At 44.8% G+C, this 21,584-nt stretch overlaps 1 protein-coding gene across 14 annotated transcripts in view; it reads right to left on the reverse strand.

Annotated features, from left to right (window-relative positions):
• The window catches only part of LOC116065455 (RNA binding protein fox-1 homolog 2-like), a 52,524-nt gene that overhangs the window by 29,443 nt on the left and 1,497 nt on the right, over nt 1–21,584 (reverse strand). For 12 of the 14 annotated variants that reach the window (XR_004896134.1, XR_004896133.1, XR_004896136.1 and 9 more), the window contains exon 2: nt 10,194–10,244. Coding sequence is in view for 10 of the 14 variants with exons in the window: in XM_035996462.1 (XP_035852355.1) it covers nt 10,194–10,244 (51 nt within the window). In the remaining 4 variants the exon portion in view is untranslated. Of the gene's footprint in view, nt 1–6,282; nt 7,154–10,193; nt 10,245–21,584 lie in introns of those variants that run through there. The other 2 variants (XM_035996467.1, XM_031320996.2) reach the window with 2 other exon arrangements.

Consider the following 21,584-nt stretch of genomic DNA (forward strand, 5'->3'; position numbering starts at 1 on the left):
TAATAATAATAATAATAATAATAATGACCTTATTCAGGACACAAATAGAAGGTCCATAGTACAATCAAAAAGGACAATATTTACAAAAAATATAGCAATAAATATATTGTACAATTCATATAAATTCATTTCTAATTTAGATACAGGATTGTCTGTAAACAAGCTAGGCCGAGCGAAGCTGAAAACAGAGACGATCGAGTATCGACTGAAATGTTTTTTTTTATTTTATCGACAATCTGATATTACAAATGAAAAGGACCATCTGGAGAAGGACCTACTCATCCATGCGGTTTCACTCTCACCTCACACACACACACACACGTTGTGTTACCTGAGACACCATATGTTTTTCCACATACACGGAGACGGATGAGGGGGAGGAGAGGCCTTTTCACGGCAAAACCTTTCAAGCGTGTGTCTATGTCTGTCTACTGACTTTAACCTCTAACCACCCAAGTGAAGCAAACGCCAGCCACAGAAACTCTGAATGAAAAAGTCAAGCGGTGATGCTACTGAAACTCATCAATCATGCAAATAACATAACAATTTGTCTATTGGAACCATCTAGCGCCTGTAAAAGCCGCCTGGCTGAAGACAGAAATACTCTTTGCAGCTTCTTCTCCCTCTGCAATTCATCTCTTTTCTTTTCCTGTGGTTGGATAACTGAGCATGCCTGCGTTTACCCCGCCCCCCCCCCCTCCCTCTTTTTCCCCTTCCCTCTTCATTCTTGCCTGCCACGCGTGATGAAAGCCAGAGGGAGATTATTTTTTCCCCTTTTAAAACCCCCGACACCCGCCCCTCAAGTCACTCAAAGCTTCTGCTGCACTGTGATGTCCATCAAAGCGTAGGCCACAGCCCATCTCCTTATACGGTTGTCTCCGCGCAGAAGATCCTGTCTCTCCTTCCTGAGTGTGGGCCAATCAGATTACAGAAAGGCTGCTCCTTAGCGATACATTAATAGTCCGGTGCCTCAGAACCAGAGGATACATGGAACGTTATTTGGCAAGAAAAATAACCTACCGGAGAACTTCATGTTGAAGCTCTCAACACGCTGTAGTCAATGAACTTAAAATGTCCCTCTCTTAAATCAAAAAGATGAAGTGTCCTAATGTAACAAAAGGGATCTTAAATGCTTTAATTCCAATTTAAACTACAGGCAAAAACTGTCTGTCAGTGTCAGCAGCTCCGTGGCTGAGCGGAGATCTGTGACATACAGCTCGGCTGTTTTTGACAGTTCATATCATCATCACCATCTGCATCATTATCATAATCACACTGACAGTCCTTTCTCTGACACTCTGACTCGCCGGCAAAAGGACCTAAAAATAAAAATTCCAATGCACAATTCAGATTTCTTCGCTTCTGACAAATAACAAAAGACCAAAAACACATGTAGTAATGAAATCATAGACTTAAAATAGGTGTGTTTTCACTAGCAACGTGGCTTGCTTGTGCAATAACAGAACAACAAAAGAACAGCAGCGCTTGCAAGGTTGTCATCATATTTCTCGCTTTACCAGACAACTGCTAATATGCTAATAGAAGAACAACAGGGCAGGGACAGGGGGGAAGACACTCAACCATACCAGATGTTTTGGGCAACTTTTACCGCGTTTCTCACTTTTCTTGGCTTCAGGACTCTTAGTTTTTTTAACTGCAGATAATATTCCTCAGTGTACCTGGGATTCTCAGCTGATCGTCATAGCAATGCCGATTAAACTGCTGTGACATCATCTTTACCCTGACACTCAATGAATTCTTTCATCGGCAACCAAACAGAGGAACGTCCGCACTTCGTCAGTTGTACGCCAGAGTTTTCAAGGCTGCCATTTTTTTTAAAACCAGGGTCGAGTTAATCAAAAAATTGCAGTCGCTGTGGACGGTAGTTTGGCTATTTAATAATCGTACGTTTGTGCAGATGTCCCATTTCGCGCTAGTGACAATCCTCTCTGTCCAACCAGTCCTCTGCAGTGTTTTGAGGGTTTTAAGTGTATTAGTATTAGTATTAGCTCAGCCCACTTGGAACCTTGACCGAGGCGGTACCGAAAAAAAGTACTAGGTACCAGGTACAGTCCACAACTTTTGCTAATGGGAAACCAAAAAGGAGCGAGTCGAGTGGAGTGGAGCCGTACTACGCAGTGGAAAAACCGGCATTTGTGTCTTAAGACACATGATTGGTCGATTAATTGATTAGTCGATTGAGAGAAATGCCAAACATTTGCTGGTTCCAGCTTTTCAAATGTGAGACTTTGATGCTTTTCTTTGTCATGCGTGATGGTAAACTGAATATCTTTGGGTTATGGACCGTTGGTCCGACAAAACAAGATACTTAAAGAAGTCCCCTTGGGCTGGTGTGAAAAATTATATCTGGCATTTTTAACTATTTTTTTTGACATTTTAAAAGGCAAACTCAGCAGATAAATCACTAATTCAAATAATAGTTATTGATGAAAACTGAAAGAGGCTAAACATTATTTTATTTTTTTAAACACAACTAACAAAAACAGAATTATAAAGAACCAACACAGAATATTGTTTCCTTCATCCGTCACTAATATATGCTGGTGAGGCTGAGTACCAGAGCAGAGGAACTTATGACCAGCTGTTAGAGAACCCATACTGCAGGCAAATATTCCTGACTGGATGCGGACAACCCTCGGCTAAAACATGCTGAAACCCAGTCAAACACGCTTAACCTCCCTCTAGTTCTCAGCCTGACCACGCCCAGAGGCATGATGGGTCATGTGTCAGGGGTACGACTGGCTCTGTCGCACTACTGGGCTCACTATCTTCCAAATCGCTCATACCTCATCACAGACTGACATTTACACTTCCCAGACGTTTCATCCAGACTGATTTATAGACACATAAAGGATGAGTTTTTCACCCTAAAAACACCGAAAATAAAACCAATACGGTACTAAAGACACCAAAGACAGAATTTAAATGTTTTAATATGCTTGCTGCACTGCCAGTAGAATTGTTAAATAAAATCCTGCATTGCTAATTCTGAGTAGATGCAGCAAGAAGATGGGGAATCTGAACTCTGCTGTCACGACTTCTGCAGAGGAAGTTCACCCAACAGCACTGACTTACTGCTGCAGTGTATGCTCGGGTACAGCGTGTGCAGAGTTACAGTGCTGCTTGTCATGCAGGGGTAGATATCCTAAAAAAAATGCTGCATCCATTTAGGGCTCTACTGCACCACGTCTGTGCATCGCATCGCATCGCTTGTAATGTGCCTTTCTGTGTGTATGTGTGCATGTGTGCTTTGGTGTGAGGTAACATGCGGAGTGTTTTCACACCTCGACCCACTGTGTTCAGCCTTGGGCAGTCGCAGTTAGAGCAGCATTAGTGTTGGACAATATCATTATGGCTGCTTGGGCAGAGGGAGAACAGTTAACCCTGAGGTGGAGTAGTGTCACACAGTGCATTAGCCCACCAATACAGAGGTCTCTGCGCTTTGATGGAGTGCTTAACCTGTTCCTACAGGTGAAACTGTGTTTCTGTGAGATGGGAAGTCACTTTCTGTCACTTTCTACTGTAATGTGAGAGTTGCAGAAACACCCATAATCCCACATGATAATTATAATGAATGAAGCTAAATATACCGCTGGTTAAACTGAGTGTAGTTGTGTAGCAAAAACACACAAGTACCTTATGTATTTGTTATGAGAGTGCAGCTGTCCACTTTGCTTCCATGTGCATGCAGCTACACTCTCACAAACAGTCTTGTGCACAGAACCCGGAGGGTAACAGACCTGGGTGTGGATCCCATGCAAATTCCGTGAAGGCCTGTTGTTGTACGCTGGCTAACCAAGCAGTCTTTAGGCGACAATATGGGAGGAGTAAAAGTTAGGCAGCCTAAATCCTCAGATGCCACCCCCTGCCTTGCAAACTCCTCAGTGTAACAGAGGCTTAGCTTGACACCCTTCCTCATGGGCTCAGCATAGAGCAGGTGGGGGATATATTATAGGGATGACGCAACACCTCTGGATGTCAGACAGAGAGAGGCGTGGGGGATACGGAGGGAAAAATGTTGTCAGACAGCCAGTAACACACTGACACTTGTTTTTGTTGAACTGTAAAAAACAAAGGAAAATGGACAGGCTCAGCGTTTGTAACGTATGCCATCCTGCTGCAGTGATGATGCTGAACGGACACTCAAACAGGCAAGTTTTCAGAATTGGCACATGAGCAGGCTCATTCTAGAGCCACGTCCACCCTCTGACCCACACCCACTGTGAGAGGGTCCACGCAGGGAGGGTCCCAAGATCACGTCCTGTCTGGAACATCTCAATCATTATTACACGTATTCAAATTGCGACAGCCCCGTAAACTGCAGCAGGTGTGCACAGTTTATGGCTGTCGCGAGACTCAAGACAGCTAATGTAGCTAGCTGACAACTACATTCATTTTGACCGAAATTACCTTTTTGTGCATATTGTAATAACTCGATGTTCATGATGTACATACACATCTTGCAAAAAAAAAACAACAACAACATGTAATTAGCAACCAGACAACCAGACCCACATTCCAAGGCAGGGTAAGGCAAGTTGCCCTGGAAGTCACACAATAGGTTATGCACACTGTGAACTAACAGTATTTAGACGTGTCACCGAAAATAGAGGACAGTACCATAAAAGTTTAAGGTTTACGGAGGACAGTGTGACTCGTGGCGCGTCACCTTTCCAGTGCATTTTCGCATGGAAGTAACGCCCCCAACACCCTTCTAGTTACTACCGCCATCCTCCATTTGGCGTCATTCTCTTTGAAGAGGAAAAATGTGTTTACACGTGTGCTTACAGCTGCACTAGCCTGCAGGGGGAGGAAATCAGGGGAGGGGGAAAGAGGGAGAGTGAAAAGAGAACAACAACAACCTACACCTCTACTTCGCCATGTTGAAGTAGGGGTGTAGGTTGTTGTAACAAATAATATTCTACAAAGTTACAACACGGTCTATTCTTTGAATCTTAAGCATAAACACTGCAGTGATTACTATTATTGAGGGTGTCCCCATCTAGTTTTTTGAAAGATTGTAAGATTTAGCTGGAATGTGTTTGGAACTACGAGTCATGTGTCAACGCTGATGACGTTAAAGTGAACAGGTCAAATACAGGTAGTGGGTATGTGTGTCTGTAACCAAAAGACAGGGCTGTTACTGTGCATTTATTATCAATAATAGTAAAGTTACTATTATTGATAATAAATGCACAGCAACAGCTACGTGTGTCTAAGTCTGTTGTGCTGTAAAAGAGGGGGGTAGTAAAGTACTCCTGGCAACAACTGGTGTGTGTGTGTGTGTGTGTGTGTGTGTGTGTGTGTGTGTGTGTGTGTGTGTGTGTGTGTGTGTGTGTGTGTGTGTGTGTGTGTGTGTATGCGCAGAAACAACTCTGCCTTGGCACCTGTCTCCCTCAATCCAGAGATAGATGAAGTTTAAACTGCATGGACAGCTTGGATGACACAGTGCATCGCTTGACAAAATCTCAGCCTGCACCCTCTGTGCACATGACGTGACATGACACACGCACATATGACACTGTGTGCAGTCAGCATGGCGAGAGCATGCAATACCAACTGCGTGTCAATGCGCTGGCGGCCGAGCAGCGGTTGCTACCTTGTGTCCACATGTACCTCCCTGCAGCCTCCCCAAATCCCAACACCCCTTTAGGCCCAAAGGAACCCAAGAACAGAGAGCGGGACATGCTAGGACAGAGCCAGAAAACAGCTCTCATCCTCAGGCTGTCTCGAAAGTAGCACAGACACGCCCACCATATGCTAAGAGCAGCCTAGCACACATCAACTGTCTAAACATCATGTGCTGCGGTGTAGAGTAAATATTTTAATATTGTCATAGAATTGTCGTCATTCAGCAGCATGCAGCTCGACTGATGCCTCTCTGCATATTGTCTCCACTCCAGTGTCACAAACTCAAAATGTTGCAGAGCCACAGAGTCGTACTAGGGGTTCTTCCAAAAAATAATTGAAGTTACTTGAGCGCAAAGGGTTAAAAAGTGAAAGGAGCAGAGCCGCAGGGACAAGCTGTTACCCTGATGCCCTGCCAACTATCTGACAAAGGCCTCACCTGGGCCAAGACCCAGCAAAGCAAAAACAGGCCATACCATTAACAGCACCAATTACTGCTTCATCAAGCCAAGCCAAACTAATGAAAGTAAATCATTAACCAGCTCTTGCTCATCTAGTTCTGGTCTTGCAGTTCTCAACGTGTGCACAAAGTTGTTTATAGAAAGAAGCTCTGCTTAACAAACAAAAACTTACCGGTAGCATTGCTTGGTAGTACAGCCCCATCATCGTCTGATCTAGAGGAACAACTGTTGACCAGCTCTCCACTTTCCCGTTCCTTCTCTCCCCTTCCCTGTGTGAGTCTATTCCTCCTCCTGTTCCTCCTTTCCCCTGCCTGTGCTCTAAGACCATGAGCTGACGATGGCTTCAGTCCACGTCTGTCTCACACATTTAAATTCTCCCTCGTTCACTCCCTCTTCCTCCTCCTTCCCTTTGCCGGTGTCCCTTCTTCCACTTCTCCAGCAGGCAAGCCGTGTCTGCCTGTCACTCTCTGCCTCTCTTTTTCACCGTCTCGGCGGCCCTGCTGCTCTGATCCCCCTCGGGCCTTTCTGTCTCTCTCCTCCTGACAGCCTGAGTCTCTTCTCTTCTCTTTGCTCTGCGTCTGTCATTCACACGCTCGCGTTACACGTCCCCTGCTTCCTCTTGTTCCCGCCCCTCTTTTAAAACTTTCCCTCCCTCTCTCTGCCTCAGTCCCTCCTATCCATCAAAGCATCCATCCTTCCATGTAGCCATCTAAACCTGTTTCTGGATGGAGTCAGAAAGCTGTTGTTGCTGTCTCCTAAAACCCCTTGAGAGAGAAAAGGAAGGAAGGAGATGCTTGTCTTCTATCCACGCACTGGCTGCCTGAGAGTGCAGAACACGAATGCGACCCCCACTGCATTGCAGCTTTTTTTTGATGATTTATTTATTGCGTGGCAGCCTGTCAGCTCCAAAAAAGCAGCGGTAGGTAGGCCAGTCGGTAGACAGCTAGGTAGCTAGCTGCGTGGGTAGGCTCCTAGATCACCAACTCTCTGCTGCAGCTGCCTTCATCACACACTGATGGAAGTCTCACAAAACCGAGGGAGCGCCAGCCCCAATTCCAGTATCTAAACCTCAACCTGCACATGAATCTGTATTTCGCTGCATTGCGCCCTTTTCCTTCTGGCTCGGGCTCAGTTCCCTCACTTCCCACCACTGTATTGTTAGGAGGCTTAATTTGCAGAGATGAGAGTGCAGTTACTTGCACCGCATTTTTCATATGGGAGGGACTGAACTCTGCGGGAAAAAAAGCCATGATGCCAAGATTTCAGACATCTGCTGAGGCTGGCTATAACTGAGTCCAGAGGGATGGAGGGAGAGTAAGATAAGTGATTAGAGGGGGGAAGGGGCAAAAGAAGGGAGCTGGGCTGGAGTGGGGGATGCAGGGACAGAGGGGCAGTGGATGCGGGCGAGAGATAACGGGATAGAGGGATAAATGGATAAAGGACAGGGTGAAAAAAAAGAGAGCCAGGGATGACAGGATTAGGGCTGTAAGTGAGGAGGATGAGAGGATGAATAGGGGATGATCTGAGGATTAGCGGCACACAGACTGAACACTGTGATAAACACACGCAGCCAATCACACACAAACACATGCACATAATGTACACAAAGATGGGCTGTGATAATTTTATGCTGCTGCACTTTGGCTGGCACACAGACACACATGGACTCAAACACCACACACTCATCAGCTAATTTAAACAAAGGCCTACTCCTTCAAACACAGCTTTTTACAGATAATCAATAGCTCCTCAGTCTTAACTTTTTCTAGTGGAGTTTCAGGGGAAGGGTGAGGTGAAGGTTGTGATCTGCAATTACATTTTAATACAGTATTGCTAAAAAAATGGTGTGTAGCCTCTATGACTTGTTTGTGGTTAACACTAATCATTTGTTTGACCTAAACAGCAGGAGACTGACATGTATGAGCCCATGGGTCACAATGGCTATGACACACACACACACACACACACACACACACACACACACACACACACACACAGAGTGTGCAGCAGCAGGGACCCACAGGAGCATGCCACCACTTAACACACTCATACTGACACAAGCAGTACTATAGGCAGTTCAAACATGCATACATAAAACTAGACAGGAGCATTACCAAGACAAATGTACTGCAGCAATGAACAAGCCCATGCGGCTAAGCTAGGCTAGCGCTATTTGCATGATAACCAGCCGCTAGTGTGCAGGAGTCTCCTAATGTGTGTGCTGAAGGGCAGAATACATTAGCAGGGATGACTTTTAAATCATTTATTAAACAAATGCAGCAGTGTGCAGTGGCTTTCAATTTAACAGATGACAAGGGGAGTTCAGACGTACTGCGGATCACAAGTGTTCTCTGCCCAGGCGTTTGTCTTACACATGAACCCAGGCAGGCACAGGAGGACTGCACCACAAGTCTGCTCAGACTGTGCGATGGACTATTGTATGATTCTGTGCCCTGCAGGCAAGCCAGCTTAAATAACTTGCTTCCATTTCTGTTTTCCCCTCTGCTCCACTTCCCTGCTCATCCTCTCATTGCTTTTTTCGCCTGTAATCTCTCACAATCTTTATTTTTTTTTTGCTGTCAGATCAACACCAGAACAAAATACTAGGGCTGTCCTCGACTAAAGAAATTCTTAGTCGGCCAACGCTCATATGATTTTGTCGACTAGTCAATCAGTTGATCGAACAGACCGAGATCTGTGCGCTTTGAGTGGCCATTAAGACTAGAAAAGCGCAAAACAAATGCAGTCCATTTCCCATCTGTAAAACTGAGTTTCTCCACAAAGAATCATACAAAAACACAACTTTAAATCTTGTGTTTACCAGAGCTGTGCTCATACGTTTCTTGGAAATAAATCAATCAGCATGAAAAAGCATAAGAAATGCTTAATCGACTGAAGAAATCTTAGTCGACTAAGACCAAAACGACCAATTACTCGACTAAAGAGGGGGCCTGAAAGCCAAATTCTTACAGTGCTGTCCTCTTTGAAGTCTCTCTCTCTCGCACTCTCAGAGAGCTGTATTCCCAAGAAAGGAGATACCAAGAATTGGAGAGAGGAGAAAAAAAGGATACATGATGGGGGGATGAGGCCTGTTGTGATTTGGGAAAGGGAGGCTGGGGTGTACAGGCACACAGACCAACACTCCCCTCCTGTGGCACTGCCAGAGAGCTGCACATCCCAAACACCAACTACAGATGCACGTACACATGCACGCACGCACACAAGCTCTCAGACACAGAGGTCTTTCTCATAAACACTCTCAGATGGGGTTTTGCGTGTGCATGCGCACACGTCCACACGCGAGCACTGAGCTGCTTTGAGCCGCTCAATGTGCTCTGCTGCTTGGAGGTAGATAAGAAAATCGGCAGCTACCCTGCCGCTACGCTGCACACAAGGCACTCATTACTGAGAGCAATATGCAGAGGCACTTAGAATGAGAAAGAGACAGAGCGACTGAGAGTGAAGTATTAAAAAAAAAAAAAAAAAAAAAAGTGTGAGAGTATATTGTGAAAAAGTGCTGCGAACAGAGTGTGCAGAGCTTAGTTTAAAAGGTGGTAGCGGAATTTCTTTTTCTGGAGGGTCAAGTCTTTGTAAGAGAAGCTCAATCACTCCCAGTTCTCCTTTCATCAATTCTTCTAACAGCCATCATTTATATGCTACCATAGGCTGTAGCAGAGGAAAAATATCTCTGCATTGTCTCAATAATGACGTCCGAGTGCGACAGAGCATGCTGCGGGACTAGATGGCCGACACCACAACAGAATTAAGGGTTGGTTTCTAAATGTACTGTATGTACGAGATGTTGTATGCACAAACGTCACACTTTTGTTCCACATTTTAGAGGAACTAGAGTACTAGACTAACTAGCAAGGGTGCAACTATCCTTTTACTGATTCACTCTGGTCTCCCTTTTCTGACACAACACTGGATATCTTCTTTTACATCCTCAATGAGCATTTGATTATGGTTGTTCAAAGTCGGCTAGGTGGCTGAAAATATCTCAAGTGACTCAAGGAACCGTGTGATACGTTATTTTTTGATTTATTGTTACAGAGGTTTTGCAAGCCGTCACTAATCTCTTACCTGACTGTGGGGTGGGTATCCATGGAAACCGGGGTTTAAAGGCTCATTGTTCTGAAAGAGACAACAGGAGGGAAGAGAGTGGTGTTAAGGGGCTTGGCTTTTGAAAAATGAGCGAATGCAGCATAACAAGACCTTTGATATTTCGGGTGAGATGCACTCTTAGACAAAAATCCCCACCTAGCTTGTTTTCAAAGAACCTAGAGAAAAATATATATTAAGCGAGAGGTATTATTATCACCGGTCTCTATATTTTAAAAACCTTAAAACAATCTCCAAACATTGCTACAGTGCTAGTGTTTTTCAATGCCCTCGGTTATAAAAAAAAAAAAAAAAAAAAAAAGTTCAAACGAGGACAGAAGACAGACACTTGGCTGTAGGGAAAAAAAACAGAGGAGTGAATGAAGTTAAAAGTTAACCGCAGTCTGCGTGGATGCCGTGACTGGTGAACCACAGCGGCAGAGCTTTCATCTCCAGCCGTACGAACCAATAAAAATCCACCAGCAGAGGGTGAGGTCCCCCCCACCCAACCCTGCCCCAGAAACCAGTGTTGTGGTTAATTGCTCCGTAATTACTTTTAATTAGATTATTTCTGTCTCCCTCTCTTTTCTATCCAACTATTATTTGCGCCCCGGCATTTTTGCCCCGGCGACGGCAGCCATTGTTTGCTGCACGGCTAAGTGAGGGTGAGGAGGAGGCGAAAGAAAAGACAAAGAGGGGGAGCAGGAGGAGGACTGGAGCAATGGGGTTTAACCAAAAACGATGATATTTTGACAGCAGAGAAAGAGAGATGACACCGGCAAAGTCTAGCCTGCTGGCATGCCTCGCAGAGAAAACATGACCGCCTAGTGAGACTCATGCCTCTGCTCTCCGGGAGGCATGAGTCTCACAAGATGAGGAGGGGGGAGGGGAGGGGGAGAGAAGGTCTGAGGGGGTGAAAGAAAGATGTGCGCGTGTGTGCGTGCGTGTATGTACACGTGTGTGTGTGTGTGTGTGTGTGTGTGTTGTGGGGATGGGGTGGTGTTCCAATAGAACTGCTGATGTTTTCATCACATTTAATCGGCAGGACCGAGGAGCAGACGACATGTTTTGAAGCCACGTGCTGCCCCTCGGCCTGGTTGTATTCATCCGTTCAGCAAACAGCTTGAGTGTGGGCCGTGTAACGCCGCAGCCATGAGAAGGGCAGATCTGGCTTCTGAAGAGAGTCAACAGAGATTTAACCTCCTGGCCCTGACCTCGAGCTGCCTCCTGCAGGAATCACTTCCTGATAGCATTCATCCAGCCAAACAGGGACAAGTTTCTCAGACTGGGGGTGGGGGGGGTGGGGGGGGTGGGGGGTGCATGACGGCATGGCGACAGCAGAGTGACACACACCGTTTGCCTAAACATACAGACAAAGGGCTATCAAAGCAGATCCCGAAGAGCTGGCTTATATGAGACTAGGACTTGGAGATGTGTTGGCTAAGACAAAAAACCAGACATGGCGATGATGTGTGGATGAATGAACGAGTGGCTAGACTAGAGGGGAGCCAAGGGGGAATGAGAGCATGAGGTTAAAAAAAAAAAAAAAAAAAAAAAAAGGGCTCACATGTAAAGAATAGGAAAGAATGAGAAATCAAACTTTTCTTTTCTCTGACTCTGTGTGTATTTGTGTCCAGACTCGGGGGGCCGTCCTCCCTTTCCCCTGTCTAAAACAGCCCTTTCTTTGTCTCCACTCTCCACTTCCTGTTTCATCTGGAACCAATTTCCCCCTCGTGCCTCGTCCCCAGGGGGAACACTCTCCTTGGTGCTCCGCAATTACAGGGGAATGGACGGGCTTATGATCCACAAAATACTGCAAGAAGCTGCTGGTGCTCACCACGGCACAGATGGAAAGGCGATATAAGGAAGCTGTTCAGAGCAAAATCTCAAATCTACAAAGCCTTGGGCAATGTCAACGGCAATGAGAAAGCTCTTCCTATTCTAAATAAAAAAACATGCATGTTGGGAGTACTGTACTGCATTTCAAATAGGACTGCACTGGTTTCAGTGCACCAAAAAGTGGAGCTGTTTGTCCTCAGTGGTGGTGGGCCATCAAAACAGCTGAGGAAATGATATGAATGATAATTTAGCTGTATTACAGCGCAATACATGCAATTGCAGGTGATTCAAACGCTGAGAATCAGTCACAGAATCCCATTTTCAGTCCAAGTGAGGTTGAAGGCGCTACACTAGCTACATGAACTGGGAGGAAAACTGGAATGTCAGTGAAATCTAAACCAAAATTATACCCAATCATCAAATTATAGAGTCACTGTTGGTTCTACCGTGGACAGAGTGGAAAGAAGAAAGAAAGGAGGAGGTGGAGGAGGAGGAGTTTACGTACAAGAGCAGGAGGAGGGAGAGAGTAGGGTAGAGTTTAGCAACATCTGGAATCAATCTGTCTGCGAGAGAAGACGGAGGGAGGGAGCAGGGTGGATGGATGGGGATTGGACAGAGGAGAAAGAGAGAAGAAAAGAAGGAACAGAATGAAAATAAGGGCAGAGACAGACACACACAGGAGGTGGAGGAATGTGGGGAATAAGACGACCAAAGCCAAGAAAGGGAGAGAAATATAAAGCATTAAAACATTTGCAAAATGGAGACAATGAGTCATAAGTGAGGAATGCCATGTGATTTATATTTTCTTAAGGGGAGGGGATTGGGGCTCTGAACTTGATACCTAGTACTCAAGAGACTTCTTGGTCTCTCACACACACACACACACACACACACACACACACACTTGCTCTTAAGTATACCACATGTCTGTGTGTGCTGAAAAGTATACAAAAGACACCCTCATTTATGCCTGCCATACTTTTTCATGCCGCACTAAGCCTGTCCGGGGGGAAAGCTAGGCTTTCCGTACTGCACTTTTGCACGTTTCCATTAAGTCAATTCCATATAGTTTGTGAGTGAGGAGGAGCCTTTGAAGGCGCCGGCTGGCTGACTGTGAGGGATTCAGACTGCACTGGCAGGGATCAGCAAAAGCACAGAAAACCAGTCACACACACACACACACACACACACACACACACACACACACACACACACACACACACACACACACACACACACACACACACAAACACACACACAAACACACACACAAACACAAACTCACACTCTCTCTCTCTCTCGCGCGCGCTCTCTGTCCCCCTCTTTGACTCCACGGAGGGCCAAACTGAAGGGCGTCTCTCTTGCTTATTTTCACTCTCTCCAACTTGCTATTTTAGGAGAAGGAAAAGAGTTGCTGGAGCAAACGGGTAGGAGCAGGACAAGAAAAAGGAGCAGTAGTGGTGAACGAAGGCAAAATGACATGAGGTCAACAGATGGTGAGGGGGGGGGGGGGGGGGGGGGCAGAAGGAGGAGGGGAGCGAAGTAATTAAGGGGGCTGCTGCAGACATCCAGTGGACCCTAACAGAACAGCCTGAGGATTTGGTTTGTGTCAAGGTTTGGCTTTATCATGGTCCCAATCATATCATCTAATGTACAAAAATCCCACCTGCTACCAACAGCACATCATTACCCAAAATCGTGACAAGACAGGAGGTGTGAAGGACACCCAGGAGTCAGAATCAGGTCAAATTACTTTTTTTTTAAAGATTCTTTTTTTGGGGCTTTTTTAGGCCTCTATTTATATACGACAGCTGAAGACATGGAAGGGGAGAGAGAGGGGGTAATGACATGCAGCAAAGGGCCGCAAGGCGGAACTGAACCTGCAGCCGCTGCGTCGAGGAGTAAACCTCTATATATGGACGCCTGCTCTACCAGGTGAGCTACCCAGGCGCCCAGATCAAATTACTTTTAACAGCCCCACTAACTTCACAGGTTTTGAGAACACACAAAAAAACATTTCATTCATCAAGTGTAACACCTTGAGATTCTTGGCAATCTTAGGCCCAACATCATCAGCAACTCTATGAAGACAACCAATCACAACTGACTGGGAAAAAATGGAGATGAACTCTGTTTGAGAGGATCAAAAAGGTATCAAATGACGAGGTTAAAAATGACAATTAAGATGGATCGCAGTGTATCCACTCACACTGAAAACCTAAAATCTGCCCACATTGGAAAGCTAAAGCTTATCTTTTTTTAGTTAAAGTTTACGTACTTTCTAAAAGAGTAGGAGACACGTCTGATATGAACAGGATGCAAGTTAGTTTTTTTTCCAATCTGACAGTAACAAAACATGTGGCTGTGGGACGTTTGCTGGATGGATTTATTAATGGCTGTGTCCTCTCTGTTGACTGTGTGGCCTTTGAATAACAACAGACAACCTGGAGTTAAGAATTACGCAGGTGCTGATGTGTGGGCCTATGTTTAGCACCCTCTACTTACATACAACAGCAGACATTCTCCTCTGCATTGTTTTCATAATGCTTCTGAGAAAAAAACCCATTACAATCACATTGTCACATTGTGAATTGCAGAGTTCACTCACTGCAACATAGCTTCCACTCAGCTCGTACAGATACACCGACAGATACTTTTAATCACCTGTCCTTTGTGGAATAAACATCTTTTGCTGTGAGTAAGAATATCTGAATTACTTCCATGCCAGTAATTAACCATGAACTAAAAATGGTGTTTTATTTTAAAGCGTAACTCTCGCCAAAATGCAACCTAAGGTCTTTTTGTGAATGTACCCGAGTCAAACTTTCGTTTAAAAGCATATTTAGGACGGAATCGCCACTTTTAAGATTGACCGTATTTTAGTTTTTGGGTCAAATGGCCTTTTGAATGGGAGTGCTAGGGACACTTTGATGCTAGCCTCAAAATAGCTATTTTTAAACCACTAAGAAGGCTCGACACAACATGAGACTTTGCTCCAAGTACCACCAGGGGCTCTACACCTTAACGAAAGCATTGACAACATTGTTTGTGTTCAGAGTTTACTAAAAAGAAAGGTTTTGAACAACTCACCGTAGGTCTTGTTGTTTCCGGCCGCAGCCATTTTATCAGTCAAAAACAATCGATTTCTGAATGCTACAGAACAGGGAGGAGAGTAAAGATAAAAAGCTCCTAAAACTTAGTTCCATATAAATGCACGGATTATTTCTTGTTTTGTCGTTATTGAAAAACAATATTGACCTCGTAGTTGAAAAAGGAGCCTCATATGGAGTCCGGTCATTCACATTCGGATATCGACTCGTTTTGACTGCCGAGGTGGTAGCGGCCGGAAACAACAAGAGCTACGGTGAGTTGTTCAAAACCTTTTTTAGTACCAATAAGCTGCTTCATTGTATTGTCAGATCTAATTATTTCAGTTTGTCTTGATGATATGTCCCATCAGTACTCGGCATCAACTGATCCTCTTAATGAAGTACTTGGTACGCAGATTTGAACTCAGCATTAAGGGTGTAGCCCAGCTGGTGCGCGCAAATGTGACGTCATGGGATCGCCATTACTATTTATACCCACGCTGGTGGTCGCGACACTAGTTGCAGTCCAACAGAGGTGGCGCTAATGAGGAAAGGCTACCGACTTTGCTCTTTCTACGGACTAGAAGAAGAAAAAGGTAAACAACGGCAGAACTGGCTGCAGCATTGCCGTCAATGCTTTGATTTGATTGGATGAGCTACTTGGTGGGATCAAGCCTTTCATTCACCATAAAAGAACTCATCTTAACCCAGTAAGTTTACAAGAGAGACTTGCAGTCACTCTGAGAGTCCTGGCATCCGGTTCCCCTCGAGCTCGTTCAGGCTTCCTGTTTCTACTTTGTCGCGCGCCGCTGAAGAAAAAAAAAAAGAAGAAAAAGAAAAGAGTAGTGCGCGACCTCTGCTTGCGCGCTATAAATCCGGGCGCGCCGGCAAGATCTACGTCATTTTGACGTCACGATGGCGCGCGCCAGCTTGGCTGCGGTTACTGTAAAACGGCCATTACACATGGCTGACCTTAAAGGGTAACTACCGTTGTTTTTCAACCTAGACCCCATTTTCCTTCCGCCGGCAGCGGCGAAACAAGCTACAATGTAAGTTAATAGGGCAATTGGCCAACTTGTACCTTCACAAATTATTATTCTAAGTGTCTGACAACATTATGGAAAGGATCCCTCCAGAGATAGACCTTTAAAACCTCTTTGAGACCTTTCAGTTTAACCAGAAACAGCTCTGAAGTCGCTAGCCCTAAACCCACCAGACTCCATTCTCCAAAGTAATACTTTTACCGTGTATAGAGCAAACATATTTTCACATGTAAATAGGGTTGGGTAGATAATTTTTTTTCCGATACCGGTGCTAAAACGATACTAACGGTGCCGGTGCCTGAACAGATACTTAAAAAAATAGGGTAATAGGGAATAGGGTATTTTACAATAACTTTGAATGCACCACGAGGCTTACTAGTTTCAAGTGAATGCAACGTCTGTGTTGTTTTTCCGACAACGGCAGCTGCAGACTGCTTAACGTCCCGCTGTTGGAATCCTCTCCAGTGAAATACAGTCACCCTTTACACCGTTTAGCTGTCAGCATTTTAACCGTGTTTACTCCAGCTGCTAGCTAACGGTAGGCTAACGTGTTAACTAGCGTCACGTTGCCTCTAGCATCAGAGAGCAGCACAAAAGGCATTTAATTGGCACCGAAATCTGCGCTGTTCAATTCGGTCCGGTAGATAGCGGTCGTTTAGGAGCGAGTTTAGCCCTCGAAGTCAGGGGGAAAGTGCATGTGTCATTCAAAACACAAGACAAAATAAGGGTTTTGTTTACAAAATGATGTTTTTCTCGATCACATTGTTTTTGTGACCGTTAGGAGCTGAAATCACAATCAAAATTCGATTACACAGCCCTACATCATACACACACACACACACACACACACACACACACACACCTTAATGGATCCTGGTATATTTAACTACTGAATTTTCCATACCCATGACAGTGTGGCAGCTGTGACAACACTGTGGCAGTGCATCACAGATGACCCCCATGTAAGGGAAACACTGAATTGACATTTCACTCTGTGTGTGTGTGTGTGTGTGTGTGTGTGTGTGTGTGTGTGTGTGTGAGGAGATGGGAGCACATGTGACAGTTTGGGGGCAGCCTTGGGGAGGGTGGGGGAGTGGTGACATGATGACCATAAAGGGAGAGTTAACATGCAAGTGTCATGTTAAGGAGCTGAAACCAGTGTGCTTTACAAGAGCACAGAGAGAGAACAAGAGATAGATAGATAGATAGATAGATAGATAGATAGATAGATAGATAGAGAGAGAGAGAGAGATCTGTTCTATTTTCTTCTTTCTTTGTATGGTTCCGTTCCTCCTTTTTTCTTCAATCTGATTATTTCTTTATGCTTCGACAATACCGCCGTTACACAATAAAGCACGGTGAATTGAACTGAACACGCACAGAGAGAGAGAGAGATAGAGAGCGACAGGGAGAGAGAAAATATTAGTTGAGCAACTTTGTGTGGGGAACTTTTAGCTTATCGTTGCCGGTTCAAAAGTCAAGGGTGAATTTCCCCCTGTGCTACCGCTCAAAGTTTAACAGCACTCTTTAATCAGCAGTAGAGAGCCTGATGTCAGGATAGGTGGGATCGGGTGCGACCCTCTGTTACAAATATTAACACCCATCAGTACGGGCTCTGCCTGTCTGCCTCTTTCCCCTTCTGGGGATTTTTCTTCTATTCCGTGAATAATTCAGGCGGCTGACTTCTGAAGGACACTTAGACAGTTACAGACATACAGCAGGCCCTCTGGGTACATGCAGGTTACTGCTGTAGCTATGCAACCGCTGGGCTTAGCGGCAAATATGAAAGGCAGCAACAGCATTTTACCTTGTTATTTTACAGTCAATGACTAGGGACATCAAGCAATGACTCATTAGTTTGTAACGTTGCAATGTTTAAGCCTAAAACATGTTGTACAGTTTGTCCAACTAGTCAAATAAAAGTGATTTCTTAATATATATATATATATATATATATATATATATATATATATATATATATATATATATATAGAGAGAGAGAGAGAGAGAGAGAGAGAGAGAGAGAGATAGAGAGATAGAGAGAGAGAGAGAGAGAGAGAGAAAACTTTAAAGCAAAAGGAGACATCCGAGACAATGACATTTTGTACATTTAATAGCAAAAACTATTTTAAATTTTGGGTACAGTTTACTTAAAGCAACACTAGATCACTTTTCCCGTTTCGGTCCCCCTACAGGTTGGAAGAGGAATCGTCCCATTATGTCTCATTCGAACTACAGATCCGCTACCTGATCTGGCAAACTTGCATAGTGCGGTTTTAGCCGATAGGAGGGCCACAAAGCGAATGCAGAAGTGCCGTTCACCCTGTTACAAGTTGATGAACCACTGAAACGATTTTGGAAACATTATTTTAAGGTACAAAAAGTTCTCTAGCGTTGCTTTAAAACTTAAAAAACAGTCAAGAATCCTTGAATGCGTCTTTATGGCTGTACCGACTCGGCTTTCTGCTAAAACACAACGAATTGCTTGTCGATTTAAAACAAATGAAAGGAAATAATTACCAAAATTCTTTTATCGCGCAAATTAAAGATGGAATTGAATATAAAAGGCAACACTAAAAAAAGAATGACAGTCACAGGTTTTTTGCGGATAGTTTTTTTCAACCAACACAGGAAATCTTGAGTGTTTTTCGCGATATGATTATTGCGGCAGTTGATATTGCGATGACGATAAAAAAAACAATATACTGTGCAATCCTACTACAAATAGTATAATATTAATAATAGTATACTGTGCTGCATTTGAATGTCAACCATATGAATGAAGTACTACAGTAGAAACTATTCAGTACAGCCCCAACGGTTTTCCAGGTCAAATGGTTATTTTTCATTAGCGACCAATATGACAAAAGTCAAGTGTTCTACAGAAACAAGCAACACTCAGTGAATACTGCTTGTGGTGAGCATTGTGCAACCAAAATGATAAATGTGATTTTTGCGAGGATCTGTACTAAACCAGTCTGTAGGATATGATCTGTCCGTTTCCATCAACCCACCCTTGCCTGGCCCCCCCTGCCTTTGCTCTGGCCCGTTAAAGCGATCAGTCTGGTTAATGCCCTCTCCTAAATGAGCTTTGATCTAGTTAGCGCGACACAAAGCCTCTTTACTGCCAACGATAGGACAAATCGGCTCTCCGAAACAGAGAGAGAGAGAGGGCCGAGAGGGAGTTATAAACTGTACTTCCCCTGCATCTGAGTGGACCACAGCACTGCCTCAAGGGGAGGCATCAATACTACAGAGAGTGGGATCAAAAGAGATAGAGGAGGGACGAGACAAGAAGGAGACGGGGAGGACACGGGGGGGGGGGGGGGGGGGCATATAGACTTGAGTGATGGGAGATGGACCGAGATCGGATCAAAGATGGCAGGGGGTTGGTGGGACAGCAGAGAGAAAGAGTGGACCGGGGGGAGGGGGGCACACTGAAAGCCTGTGTGAACCAGGAGTCAATTAGCAATCTGGAAATATGCTTGGGGGAGAAATCAGAGGGCAGCTAGAGGGGAGCGGAGGGGGGGGGGTCTGCAGTTTGTATGAGGCAGAGCGGGGGAGGAGAGCAGGAGCAACAAAAGGGAGAAGAGCCGGCACTTTAATTTATTATTACAGTCCTGATTTACAGTCAACCTGGAAGGTCAGCAATCCACCACCTCCTTTCAATGGGAATACTATGGTAATTGTTGGGTGCATTCAGTCAAGGAGCAGCCACTGAACTCCTCTTCTTCACCCCCGAGCACGCACGCAGCCTCAGTGAGACACTGCCGTGCAACTACCATGACTGCATTAGCCTCCAATGTCATTTTCCTTTTTTTTTTTTTTTTTTTATTTACCCATCGCATAAAGTGTTTTTCAACCATTGATCATTCAGAGCCAATTCTCCTGCTTATCTCATGGTGTCATTCCTGCCATCCATCACTTCCCTCTCATCCTTTATCATGGTCCCTGATGGATGCAGACTAATGGCTCCGGTTTCCTTTCTGTCTGCTCTCTCCTTGCTTCCATCCTATTTATTTCTCCCCTACATCAATCTATCCACCAAGGCCACATATATGGCTGCAACCAACAATTCTTTTCATTATCGTACAATCTGCCTAATTTTCTTGATTAATCCCATGAAAATGTCCATCCCAGTTTCTCAAAGTCCAAGGTGATCGTGTCATTAAATGTATTGTTGTATTTGTCAGTCGAAAACCCAAAAAGATTCAATTTAATATGATATAAAACATAGTAAAGCAGGAAATCTCCATATTTGTGAGGCTGAAAACAGCATTTTCTGCCATTTGTGCAACTAACAGCTAGTCAATATCAAAATAGTTGGCAATTATATTTCTGCCAATCGACTAAACGTTGCAGCGCTAGCCACATCCCGAGTCTCCTTTCTCTCCTGTAATACACCCAAATAGTGTGTCCATTCACTTTTTTATTGCTCCTTGTCCTCCACTTCCTTGCACCCCTCACTCTTCCTATGTGGATCCAATGATCACTTTACATTCATCCATCAACTCTCACTCCCTCCCCGTCTCTGCTCCTCTCCCTCCTATTTTACAGCCTGATCCGCCCCCCAGTGCCCAGCGATCAATACAACTGATTTGCAGCGAGAATCCTCCCCATGCCACGCTGCTCATTGTCACATCATCTTTGCCCGGCGGGCTATAACCTTTCCCCATCATCAGCATCCGTCCTCTGTGAGGCTCGCAGAGCATCACGGCATCACGCGGGACCTATTTGTCATTGCAGCAGGTCAGCCGCACAGACCATTTAAAGTATTTTACCAGTTCCCCTGGATTCAATTACCTGCAGATGACCTCAAACCATGTCCGCCTGCCCTTCGACTACCGTTAGTGCTGTTTCCCCGGGATTAAAACAACAGACGTCAGCTAAAAATGTTCCCTTCTGTTGTTGGATTATGGACACTTCAAAGCATATGCATGTGGGTGTGAGAATGATACGCAGTGCATGTGTTTATCAGAGAGAAAGAGAATGACAGAAATAAATAGTAATAGATTCAGTCAGTGCACCCCGTGCCTCGGCGGCAGTCCTCTGGTTTACTGTAATATACACAGATTAGTCCAGCAGAGGCAGGAATGGTTCCTGATGCTGTCTCAGCAGTCGAGTCATGAAAGCAGGGAAGACCCATGTTAAGGAGGGCCCCCCTTGTTCCTTCAGCCTACACCAAAAGGCTCTGGTCTTTGTCTTTCACTGTGGTGACCCCTCCCCCAATCCCCGTCTGCCTCTCTCTTTTAACACCTAGCAACAATCAGGGGGGCATGGAGCGATAAATGGCACATGCTGTGTGTATCAGGATTTGATGCCATGACTCACTGTAAATCATCATCACAGTTCTGAGTGATTTCATCCATGTCAATAACAAAATACAGTGGGAGTAAGCACTG

Source organism: Sander lucioperca, chromosome 21 (assembly GCF_008315115.2).
Source record: "Sander lucioperca isolate FBNREF2018 chromosome 21, SLUC_FBN_1.2, whole genome shotgun sequence".
Lineage (NCBI taxonomy): Eukaryota > Metazoa > Chordata > Actinopteri > Perciformes > Percidae > Sander > Sander lucioperca.